This window comes from Synchiropus splendidus, chromosome 2, assembly GCF_027744825.2.
Source record: "Synchiropus splendidus isolate RoL2022-P1 chromosome 2, RoL_Sspl_1.0, whole genome shotgun sequence".
Taxonomy (NCBI): domain Eukaryota; kingdom Metazoa; phylum Chordata; class Actinopteri; order Syngnathiformes; family Callionymidae; genus Synchiropus; species Synchiropus splendidus.
In genome coordinates, this window is record NC_071335.1 from 26,262,245 (window position 1) to 26,275,458 (window position 13,214).

The following is a 13,214-nucleotide window of genomic DNA, read 5'->3' on the forward strand; positions in this document are numbered from 1 at the left end:
TGGAGAGGTGGGTTTTGTTTCACCAACAGGAACAAAAGAGTGTCAGATCTGATAGGAAAAGGCACTTCAGAGTTCAGATACCAAAAGGAGATAAAAACTGCACTTCAAAACAACAATCAGTCTCCACTCAACTGATGATTAAGTCCCTGCACACCAAACAATCCATCCTTTAAAGCAGCTTAAATCCCGGCCTGCAACAAAAAGCCCCAATTCACCGACATTATAAAGTATCTCCCATTGTCCCATAAGCAAGCTGCTACTAGGTAGCAGCTCCGTCACTGTGTAAAAGTAGCTCACAGAAGCTCTCCTGCTCTTTTCCAGGATCATTCGCCACCTCACTTTCAAATGTTATTATTATTATTGTTATTATTGTTATTATTATTGTTATGTTTTGGTTGATGCTTGCTTGTTATTCAGTGCTGACTGACCATTTCAATAAAGCTGATTCTGACTGAAATTGAGTAAAAATGAGATCCAAAAAGAAAAACTGGAACTTGCTTTAGCTTCCCTCCATCATCCGACATAATTCAGTGGGTAAACTGTCATAATTATTTGAAGACGAACAAGGTGGCGCATCAACAACAGGAGCAGAAGTTTAGAGCAGCAGGGAGCAGTAATACAATCAGCATGATTGTACCACTTCCTAAATCTGGTTCAGACAAAAAAACTTGCCTGACGCATCAAGAGCCGCCAGTCGCAGCTCCCCTCTCCTCCACGTGGAGAGGACTCTTTGGCAGCGAGCGTTAACGACAGACTAATGACTGTCATTTAGCAAAATCTGAAGGACGGCTTCATCTGTGTCGCCACTTTTCTCTCGCAGACGTTCCATGTCATAAACTATAAATATGGCCTGAGAAAATAACCTGAACAGCGATGTATCTGGAAACAGTGGGAATCACGGCGGCTCTTTGGGCAGAGCTCTGCTCAATATGATGCTACTACCAGTCTTTTGGTACATTTGGGAGTATCCCAGAGGCAAAACACAGTGATGACCAACACTAGTTTGAGATATTCTGGAGCCACATTGAATTGAATAGACTGAATAAAAGTTCTTATACTTGATGGAACAGTGGGTGAAGGAACTTCTCCCTTCAGTGGTGGCCACAGCGGATCATCTTCCTGCATCTGAGTCTGTCCTCTGCTTCCTCTTCTCTCAAACCTACGAACCTCATGTCAACTCCTCCATCACTCTCCTCTGTGGCCTTCCTCACCACCTTCTACCTGGCAGTTCCAACCTCAACATCTTCATCTACCAATGTACTGTCTCTCTCTCTCTCCTCTGTACATGTCCAAACCATCTCCATCCAGCCTCTCTGACTTGGTCTCCTAAACACCTGAGCACATGTGCTGTCCCTCTGATCCTATCATCATCCTGCTCTCACTCCAAGAGAGAAGCTCAGCATCTTCATCTCTGCTACCTCCAGCTCTGCCTCCTGTCTTCTCCTCAGTGCCACTGTTTCCAAACCATGCAACATTGCTGGCCTCACCACCCTTTTGGACACTTTCCCTTTCATCCTTGCCGACACCTGACACTTTTCTCCAATGATTCCATCCTGCCTGCACCCGCTTCTTCACCTCTCTCTCACACTCTCCATGGCCCTGGACAGTTGAGCCTCAGTACTTCAAATCCTCCACCTTCTTTATCTCTGCATCCTGTAACTTGATCTAATTATCGGACATGGTTCACTGAAGGCTGCCACATGCCCTGCTTAACCCCTGAGCTGGTGAAGCATGACTACAGAGATGAATAACGCCTGAAATTGTCTCCACAGGAGAGGCGACGTGGCCCACCAGCACCTCTCGGTTCATCACATCCTGACGCTGATGTGTATTAGCAGCCGCCAGCTGGAAGACGCCGAGCGACACGTAACGTCAGCAACGTGGGGCGGGCTGAAACAGCAGACCCGCAGTGGGGGGTTGAGCTCAGCAGGCTTTGAACCCTCCTCACCCGGTGAGTTGCCAGGCACATCAAAAGTTTGATCCAATTTAATCTCATGACAGGGAGTCGATAGATCACTTAAATATAAGGAGGTCAATTATTCACTTTGCAACACGCACGGCGCCACATGGTTCCATCACAGACTTGTTTATTTACATCACAGATCCACTTTCCCCAGAACTAAAGTGAAGGGTCTTTCACTTCTGCAGTATCAGTCAGTCAGTGTTAGTTTAGTGTTCGGTCTCGCTCCTTGACTTGTCAACACGAAGCAGGTTGGATTGATAGCACAGTTGAATCACACACATTTGATGACATTAGCCCAAGAGGAAGTGCCTCCATTAGAGACCTGAGTAACTCAAGTATACTGCTCAGATGTGTTTGATCACACACAGTAAGAGTGAGTCATCTCCAGTTTAGATCCTATTCCTACTACTAAATTCATCGTGATAAATATGTAGAAATTTGTGACAAAACTGATGCACCTTCGCTGCCTTTTTCTCATTCAAATTATCTATAAAACATATTTTCTCAATATGTGAACACAATTCTTCCTAGATTTTTTTATTCTTGTACATGTTTATCATGTTGCACAGATTAGGATGCTAAACTACTAGCTGTGCCCATGAGTCACACTCCTGTTGTACTGTCTTGAAAAACATACTAAATCAATGGAGTCTTTGAAGCTGAATCAATTGGCGAGGAAACAGCATGCGGTTCTACGTCAGTGCCAGAAAACATAGCCAAAAATATACTTTTTCATCACGTTTTAGATGTTGCTCTCTGAAGTTTCGAGAAGGTTTTGTGACCCAATGACATAATGGGTTCAGGAGGCAAACAGAATCATTGAACGTTCAGTTTGGACGCCATATTTGTTGTTTTTAAAAAGTCAATTTCACGTAAACTTATGAACATTTCCTCAGCATCTCAGTTTATGTCACGAGTCTCCAACTCTGTGGACAACTCTTCAAACATGGACCTCGCTGCCAGATACATTGGTTTGAACCGGCAGCATTTGGGGTTGATCAGATATTTCACAATATTCACGAATCAATCGCTCATAATAAACCGCTGACTTACTGACTCAAATATCAAAGTGAATCTCAAAGTTATCGCTTATGATGCTTATAGAAAGAGACTGACGGTAAGAGGAGATCAGCAGGAGACAACCCTGGGTTCGACCTGGTTTCACCCGAGTCCCTCACATTGACGGCAGGTTTTAACTGACTCTGAGCAGCACATGTAACTTGGTTATTCCATTCAACTCACTGTTTATTGGCAACTATTTATCAGCTATTAGAATTTGGAAACCAAGGACGGAACTGTATAAAGCAGTAAAAATGTCGGTTCCTTTCAGAAATGCTTCAGTACAGAATGAACAAAAGCCCTCTGGAACTGAAAAATAACTTCAGCAGAACATCAAATAATTGAACGGAATGAGTCACCAGACTGATTTAAAATTCAAATGACCGCTCTCTTTCTTTCAAACTTGTACTTTCCACTGAGCACACAGTGAGTCGGCAAATTAAGAAATAAAGCAGCGGTAACAAAGCCGGATGGCCTCTGGACATTTTTATTTTCTACTCATGTGACACTGCTCTGCGTTCGCTCGCCGCCGCTGAGTGAAAGACTCCGACTGTAAACGCAACAGAGCGGTTAACTGGGAAACAGCGGGCCGTGGAAATGAGTCCCCGTTTCTTGCCAGGGACAAATTGTCAGCTCAGTAAAACAGAATGTGAAACAATAGGGAGCTATGAAAAGATGCAGGAACACTTCATAAAACTGCAGAAACAGCAGTTTATGAATACACAAACATTTCCTGGTTGAAATCATCGAGGACACATTCAATTTTCCGAACTGAAGACGTAAATACAACAAGTGTTGCTGCTGATTCCGGTGGCTTCCTTCCCCGACATTCTCTTGAGTTACACCCACAAAGATGTAAAAATAGACACTGGCTTTCTTTAGTTCCACACACGCTCTCACAAGTTCACTTCTGTGTAAACGCAGACATCAATTAACATATGCGGATGCACCAGCAAGAACCAGGCGCGTGTGGGGAAACAAGCAGACTCGTGTGCGCGCAGCACCTCAGGAGTTGGATGCCGACCTCAGATCTGCATCGAGACGATGAGGCAGGGGTGTTTGGTAAGCAAGCGTGAACTGAAGGGAAACAAAGGAAGCTAGCGAAGAACTTATTGACGGAAAATAACCTTGACTAAGCTGAGCATTCACTTGCCGAGTTTCATTTCAATAGCTGTGATGCTAATCCGTCACATGTGAGCATTTATAGATTGAAAGACAGCATATTAAAGTGAAAGAGAAATAAAATAAAACAACATTTAAAAAATGGAAAATGGGGACAAAAAGGGTGGTGAAAAAAGATTAAATATATTAAATAAAAAAATTAAATATTTAAAGTTTTCTTTTTAGGTAAGAAAATGATTATATATTATCTATAAACATTCTAAATAAATATTCTGAATTCAATTTTCTTTTTTATACTGAAGGAACCTTTAAAGAGGAAACAAAATAATGACTGAGAAGGACTGGGGTCGGGGGGCAGTCTTTTCACCTGGAATTTCTTCTGGACGCATTTGTTTAGAGGCATTGGACTTGCTTGGTTTAAGACACCATATACAGTCAAGTATGAAGATGTTTCAGCTTCAGTTGAAGTTGGTGAGCGTTCAGTCCAGGTCTTATTTACCTGGACCACACAGACAGGCAGCATCAGACATGCTCTGCATGGTGGAAGACATTTCATTTAGAAGTCACTGAAATGACGTCGCAGCATTTTCCATTATTCATGTCAGGCAACGTCTCATGTCGCTACAATGACATTAGCACAGTCAACACTTTTGACGCGCGTTTACGGAATGATTAATAGCAAGATTAGCATGAGTCCTGCTTCGAATGAGGGACTACACAAGTCAAAGTCAGAGGGGACGACAACCTGGACCTGGATATCAAGACGAACCCCTCAACACAGCAGTTGTCAAAAGAGCTTAGCATTTATTGTCTCTTTGTTTTCTGTTGTGCCTCTTTGCGTCAAACTCCATCCAGGGACGAGGTTTAGCTCCAACACCAAAGTGTCCAAAAGAAGCAATAGAGCTGTCAGTTATATCCCCACTAGAAACAGACTCAGGCGGAAAACAGGAGAAGGTATGTGACGCCTGTCAGGTGATGAAATCAAATGAGGGTTCAAAAACAGAAGCTAAATCTTGCCATGTTGTGCGGCCACGGGTTTCAACTCCTCCGTGCCTGTTGACCAAATCAACATGAAATTATCTGGCTGTTTTACTTGCCACTGAAATCCAGCTGAATAGATGTTTACAGGCGTCACGCGGAGACCGTCTCTACACAATGGCCCAGAAAGCACGAGCTGCTCCACAACATGGAGGCTATAAATCTATACCCTCTCTCGGCGTCAGGTAAAATATATTCCCCTTTATTCTCCGTTTCCATTTGCACTGTCTTGTGATGTATCACCAGGTATCAGCTCCCCCACTTCCCAATTCACACACGCACTTAGCATCAGTCTGACAAGATCTCGCTTCCGGAGCGCGATATGAACTCTGTCGTCCATGGAGGCACCGGAAATACATGGAGATTCCATCTCAGCAGGCGGTGGTTAAACACCGTACGCAACCAGGATTATTAATGGCTCAAGATTAGATCCCGCTCCGGGTTAGAGACCCGCAACTGTGCACCTTCTTCCTTTGCTGTTGGGCGTGTTTTAAGGGACAACTCTCCAGGAGTAAGAGATGAACACCATCCGAGTTTCAAAACGTAGTGGACGGAAAACTTAAACTGAGGTTCCTTGTTGCTCGTACTCGCTCAAGTTCTAATAATTTATTAGAACTATCTTGTAGTGAAAACACAGAGGACTAATTAAATAACAGCTCCACAAAACTGAGGGTCATGTCCTCTGCATCTTGCCAACATTTTTTTAAAGCACTAGTAACACCGCTCGAGGGCATCCCGGCATTATCAGTGGCTCCAGTCTAATAAAAAACCACAGCCGACGTCTTTTGGAAAGAGGCTTCGTTGGCCCACAGATGTGCGACGGCAGATGAGACTAAAACTAAACTAAAACAGCCGTCTCTTCTCCACATCTCTCGGCGTAAAAGAAGCCGAGTTGTTTCTACTGAATGTTTCAGACACTGATGGACATACAGTTATGACGCTGGATGTTTTTTTCACGTTTGCTAAGCTAGAAAGCATTCAAGAAATAAAAATAAATAAACAGAGGGTTTTAAGTTGATCCGTCCGTAATGGAACATCACTCACAACAAGTGACAGAGAGATTTACACAGCCACAATTATGGTCAGTGATTCGACAAATGCAGGTCCCTCCAGACTCATATAATTACCCAATTAACAAGCGCTTGTGAGCCGCTCAGATCCAATTAATTATGGTTTGCCATTAAGTGGAAACGTGAAATAAAACACAGTATAAGGGGAAGTAAATTAAATTAAAAAAAGGTAAAAGCAGATGTAATTTTTTCTTTTTTTTCTACAACTATATATACTTGCTTGTACATGATTATTTGAATATGTACAATATCATACATATATTACAAAGTCAATGACAATAATAAAAACACTAAATTAAACTAACCAATAAAAACTGTTGAGAATTGCCGAGGTAATTATGTTAGTTACGCAAGATCAGTTGTGAATAGCAGCGACGGATATTTTACGGATGTTCATTTTTCCTACTCATCGCACGTTCTGGAAGTCACAGACGATAAACTTCCTGGTGACCATTACACCCATCTCTGGAGATAAAAGTTCGGAGTACATCTGACGGCTCCAGCGCTCTGACCAAAACAAGGACCAAAGAAAAGAGAAAAGTCAATATATATGTGACATTCTCATCAGCACTAGGACACAAAGTGAGCCAAGGTTGAAGTATTATGAGGAACCCAGACTAGACTGTGTTAAAAGGATATGGACTGGAGACCATGCGGATGCACCAGCTCCGGGGGAAGGTGGTCTGCTTCAGGCAGAAGAAGACCACAGGAATGAGCTCTGGGTACGGGACAATGAAGACACTGGTGTTGCTGCTGCCGTCATGATCATCATCATCATCATCATCATCTTCCTCGCACTCCACAATGTCGTCCTCCTCCCCACTCTCCAGCCTGTGCTCCTCACTTATCCTTTCCACGCCTCTTTTCTCCTTCTTTTCCTCCGTGTGCGTGGGGAGCCGACAGGGGGAGGAGCAGGTGATGATGTCATCGCTGTCCCTTCTCACGACGGTCACTCTGTCGACGGTGGACTGCGTGATCGATGACGACGCTGCTACACCAGGGCCCTCCTCCTCTTCGCTCGTCATGGCAACGCAAGTGTCTGTGAAGGAGAGAAGCAAGTTTGTCACATGAAATCCAGTTGGATGAAAAAACAACCTTGTTCTTGGAGAGCTGTGAAAATTATACGGGCTGAAAAGCTTAGATGTAACATAAACATAGATCTCAGACGGAAGGTGCGGATCACAAACTTGTCAAGGAGAATAATCATGAAAAAATCAATTGAAATCTTCAGAAAAGGTCCGGCTGCCTCAAAGTACACAGCCTACCAGAGGACTGTGATTCGATTTGTCTCCTTTAAATTGCTTTTAGACAACAGCCCTGACCTTCACAAGCCCCCTGTCGTCATTGGAGCTCAACAACCAAAGCAAGTTCTGATAAAGAACCATGTGATGGCTTCATGCATCGCCAACGCTGCCTTCCGATCAAAGATTGTTATTAAAAGGCTTCTCTTTTGTCAGAGGTGATCCATGAATGAATGAAAAACAGCTGTGATTTATTGTCTTGAAGTCTTGAAATGAAACTTCTGAAGAAAAAAAAACCGCATCCCTGTGGAAATATAACAATGAAACCCCATGTTTCACAGATTGCTGACCGACTGCAAATCGCTGTCAACGTCTTCCTACTCTCGTAGGTTGTACACAGTGCGCACAGCATTTCACTGGAATCGCAAGGTCGACCACCAACCACAATGTGGCCACACGCTTTAACTTGCTGTGCCACTCTCACTCTCCCAACGCAAACTTCACAATAGGGATGCACGAACAATTCCGCCAAGCACCGGATCGGAACATTTACCATTGGTAGCGTAGTGAGTCAAACGCACAGATGACTAGTGGCGGGTCACACAATGACCCTATCACACATGCTGGACAAGCCTGAATGATCATTTCGCTTCAAATCAACAACACAATATAATTGAAAGTATTTCTCAAATACAAAAATGTGTGGCAGAGCTACCGGTTTGTTGCCAGATTTCTAGCACGGAGCGTTTGTGAGTGGTGGATTGGTGGAATATTTGGTGTATCCCAACTTGACATTAGGCGGAATTTCATGCCTGAGGAGTGAATGCATTGAGGGACTTCAAAGCGGGATGCTTTACATGCCGAATCAAGAATGATACCATTTTTCAACAGTCATGTTGAAACCCTTTCCCGTCTTCTCCTTATCCAACTGGGGACTAGCTTGCATTTTTTAAATTTTTTTTAATAGTTAGCCTCAAGTATGATGTATCGCCGCCTCTCATCTCACAAACATTCACAGTCTCCAAGTGGGAAAAATACATTTTTGATGTATCCATGGATCTTTATTTTAACAAATGCACAATGTCAAACAAATAAGTTCACGTTGACCAGTAAAGAAGATGGAACAGAACGAAGGGAAGCTGAGAGTGGAGTGGTTTAGTCAGAGGCTTAGCGCTGAAAGAAATCAATGTGGCGTCGCTGAAAAGAGAACAAGCAGGAGTCCTGGTATGACAGCGTTGCTGCTGAACATGGATTTCCTATGAGTGAACACTTCCCAAAACAAAGGAGCTCGACAAGGTTATTCATCGGAGGATCGAAGCTGGTGGTGGTTCACATAAGCCCAAAAAGGCTTTAGCTGCTGTTTCTTTGTGCTGCCAAGAGAGGCAGGTCCATATCAATGATATCTATGGAGTCATGTCTTGATTGTGGATCTACGTCATCCATCGATGGAAGTCAAGGACGGAGGAAAGACGAGCCATCTACCCCTTTAGGTTGCACACGAACAACAGGTAGGCATTTTAATCAAAATTATTTTCATCTACAGATTCTTTTTGAGTTTGAATCTACTTGGGGGCTGAAGTGGGGGACACCCTGGACAGGCCTCCAATACATCCACACATGACTTTTAGCAAAGTGGTTAGAGAAGCCTGGGCCAACAAACGGTCTGACCAGTCATTGGAATGGATTTCCAACCCAGCTGATATTTGTAGGTTTGATATGCTTTGAGGTTGAAAACCGAGTGTGCCTCATACATCTACCTTAACCAAGTGTCAGACACAGCTGTGTAGAACTTCCCTCTGGATGATTTGACTTGTCCATGTGGGACCACAGAGATGAATGATATTCCACACGGGGAGCCAGAGCCCTGGGACAGCAGGGTCACATGAGCACACGTCCTATCAGGATGACAAGTGGGACCGACGACTGTGAGGCGAGTCTTCATCTCCACGGACAGCAACTGTTTCTATTCATTAGTTTGAACGTTTGTTGCACTTTTTATGTTTCTCGATGCATTGCACGAAGTGAAGCATTCATACAGGACAGTGAAGGCCACTTCATTTAATGTGTTTCTATAAACATCCCGACAGGGTGTAACAGGCATCCCGAAATCTTTGCCATGTGAAACCGTTAAAGAAGTCGTAGTGCAAAATGAATGATCGAATAATACATTTGAGAACCTGTAGTTATTGTCTCCATATAATACAATTGTAGAAATACCATCTATGTTTCCTAACAATACGCTGAAATCCACTCAACTTTTTTGAGCCAACAGGCTAGTTTAGTTGAAGTTCACAAAAAGCTCTGCTTGACTTTGAAAGAGGACTACAGAAATGGCACGCGTGCCCTGCCCACGACCCACTTCCGGAAACCTTGTTTAAAAAGATAGCTGAACCACATGTCATCTAAGTAACAACTGTCACGGCATTTGCCCTGAGATCTAAACCATGTGACATCAATCTATGTCCCAACTGACAGGTCTGTGTTACAGTACTGCAAAACAGCTAAAGAGCTCCGCGGAGTTTGCATTCCCTTAAAAACAAAAACAGCATTTTATGCCTATTTTTTGAGACGATCGGAAACATTCAAATATGATGGATAGAAAACTAAATCAGGAAGAGGTGAAACTCTCACCACTTCTCACCACTGTAACCACCATGGCAGTGGTAATTATACTGATGCATAAAAGCGGTTTTGCTTAACTTAACTTCCAACTCACTGCTAACATTCCACAGCCCATGACCCAGTCGACAGACATTTTTGCCAACTATGCAGTGACTACTCAGAAATTGCTTTTACTTTTACCTTTCCTTGTTACGCTGATGACATCACTGTGAGTGTGAATGAAAGTGACGACAAGCGCTCATATTCTGACAGTGTTCTGAAGCAGAAATTTAAATTTTTCGAAATCCTTTCAGCTAACCTGCTCGCTTATTCAAATGAGGCGATTACAATCCAGCGTCACAGTTGGTGAAACGGTAGCATCATCATTCAACGCTAGTACAATTACTTATTTGCAACTTCAAGTTTCCATGGAAATTCTACGTTCACCGTCACTTATGGGGCACCAGACAGCAATTACAGGATAATGGACCCTGAAATGTGCATTCTAAGAATAGTGAAGGACTCGGGGGAAGAATAAATGACAAGGATTCCAGGCATGAAAGAGCCGCCTGTTTGAAGTAAGCTTTTGCTGTCATTGACCTGTAATGAAAGTATGAGAACTGAAATAAACATGTTTTACTTCTGTGTTTATTGGGGCTACCACTGACAAATGAGGCTAATTCATGACAAAGTATTTGCAACTGGTTGACTGAACTAATGACAGCTTCAGCCGCTTATCTGGTTGACAAGAGGAACATCTTTATCAAAGTTAGACTCATTTGTCTTGGGAACGTTGACATGACCAGGCCACAGTCGAGCAGTAGTTGTATTCAGAGCATTGTTGGTCGTTGATTTTCCTTTTCATGTCCAAACAACAAATTCAAATGGAGTGCTTCCTTGGTTACCTAGATACAGGTAGCAAGAGCTGCAGCTCAGGTCGATCATGACGTACAAAGCACAGGGAGGCCGTGTGTGTTAAAGACAAATATGGGGGTAGCAATAGACGTCAAAACTCTTGGTTTCACAAATGAAAGTACCACATGCAAACAAAACAGCCAAGCCCTTAAAAAGTGGGACGTTTGACCCTTGCAATGCATCACTGTGATCCATCAGCACGACAGGCTCCATGATCCATGCTGTCTTCCTGTCAATTGCTGTTGCCACCTTCTTCCCTCGTCCGTCCATTTTTCATGACAATAAAGGGACATTGGACATTGTTATTGATTTCGCAAGTGAGATTCCAAATTCAGAATCAGAATCAGAATTTAATTTATTGCCATGGTCAGTGGGGAGCCCACCAACTAGGAAAGTGTTTTGGAATAAAGTGCTGACAAAAAAAAAAAATAAATAAAGTAAAATAAACAAATAAAATAACAACAAGCTGTTCACGAATTCAACAGTCTGACGGCCGAGGGGAAGAAGCTGCTCCTGTGACGGGAGGTTCTGGTCTGGATGGACCGTAGCCTCCTGCCAGAGGGAAGAGGAACAAACAGTCCATGTCCAGGGTGAGAAGGGTCGGCTCTGATCTGACCTGCACGTCTCTGGGTCACCAGTAGAATAAATATGAGGCAACAATATTGGGTGAGAATCACAATGAGCTGCTTGTCGGAGCGCTGCACTCCTTGAGTACCGCCTTCACAGGCTACAACTTCAAGCCCTAAAAGACTCTCAGACAGCGCCAACCTGTGTACTTGAACCCTGCGGAGAGGTGCTTTACGGTGACAATTCAAAAGGAAAACGCAGGGCTTCACCTGCTGCCAGTTGAGCTTAATACAAACCCTTTCCTCTCCCTGTCAGAGATTTGCTGCGGAGAGATAATTAAATGAAGAAATAAGCTTCAGCAGCGTGTTTCCTCCTTTAGACACTCCTCCCAGCAGTTATCATCCTCATTAGTGAGCTGCAGAACATGCACTGGTGTTCTTTACGGAAACATCCGCCACACGGCCGTCCAACCTGAGGCTCTTCTCTGCTGAATGCAGTGACAGCTACATCACTTAGAAGTTTCCCCAGCCTTGAATTACAACCTCTTCAAAAAAAGCACTACACACGTTGGAAGCAGCGGAGATCTGGCAGGCGAGAGACTAATAACTGGGAAATCACATGAACAGGATCATTACATTAAGAGAGACGCACGTGAGCTGCAGACGAGTGGCGAGGTAATTCAGAGAAGAGGTTAAAAGTCTGACACTTTACAACTACTGCTGCACTGGCGCCTCATTTGGCCTCATTATATAAGTGAGTCGGAATTATTTTGACTCATTAGCATCACGTGAATCTCCGCTAGTCACAGCAGTAAATGTTGCTGGCAATTCTAGGATCATTGAGAATTGTAAGGGCCTGAAACAAATTTGCCTCTTCTCAAACAGTTCTCACTCCCAAAAGAAGTTTTCTTCGCTGAGAGCTAGCACTGGATTTAGACAACTGACTAGGAAAAAAAAAATGGAAATAGAGACGAGAGTTTTCATCTTAGTTTGGGAGTGTTTCTTTTCTGAATGTTAACTCCCAAAACAAAGCAAAACTGAAAATGAACTTTAGATTATAATAACCAAAAAGTTTAAGAATGGATTTCAATTCAGTTTTCAGGAAGCGCTGACATCAGTACAGGGAACAGATGCTCTGGATCCCAGTGTTTTTTTTGTTTTTTTTTTGTACCATGGCAAGGGGTTTGGAGAAAGTGAGAGGGAAATGTTCTCCAGTATTCATTTTGTTCACGCATGCCAAAAAAGTAGCACAACTCGAGCCATGTAAAAGGTGTGTTTTGAGAATGTGGCCACCAGTCACCAGTGAGACAATGGCAACTAGTCGTTGCTGAGTTAGCAGCAGATTCAATTCTCTTTGTGCACCATATGGCAGATTCTTCCGTCCATTATTGACAATACGGATGCAAACAAACCATGCCTCAATGTATGAGCAAGATAGAGACGACACACTCATGACCCCGGCTCACTCTGAACAATGGTTGGGTGAGTCATTGTCTTTCCTGGGGAGAGACAAACCCTTCACACACACGCTCGCTCACTGATTGATATTGAAGATGTTCAGCTCCAGGCAAAGAGGAAGTAATCAGCCCCGACACGGTTGGTGGTTTAAATCCATCTGCGGTTGGAGTAATAACAATAA

At 43.4% G+C, this 13,214-nt stretch overlaps 1 protein-coding gene across 4 annotated transcripts in view; it reads right to left on the reverse strand.

Moving 5' to 3' along the window:
- The window catches only part of LOC128753508 (voltage-dependent T-type calcium channel subunit alpha-1I-like), a 167,884-nt gene that overhangs the window by 101,372 nt on the left and 53,298 nt on the right, over positions 1-13,214 (reverse strand). For 3 of the 4 annotated variants that reach the window (XM_053855287.1, XM_053855289.1, XM_053855286.1), the window contains exon 2: positions 6,892-7,291. The exons of the other annotated variant lie outside the window; for it this stretch is intronic. In XM_053855287.1, coding sequence (XP_053711262.1) covers positions 6,892-7,277 — 386 coding nt within the window. In that variant the 5' untranslated portion in view covers positions 7,278-7,291. The remainder of the gene's footprint in view (positions 1-6,891; positions 7,292-13,214) is intronic. 4 annotated transcript variants of the gene reach the window in all.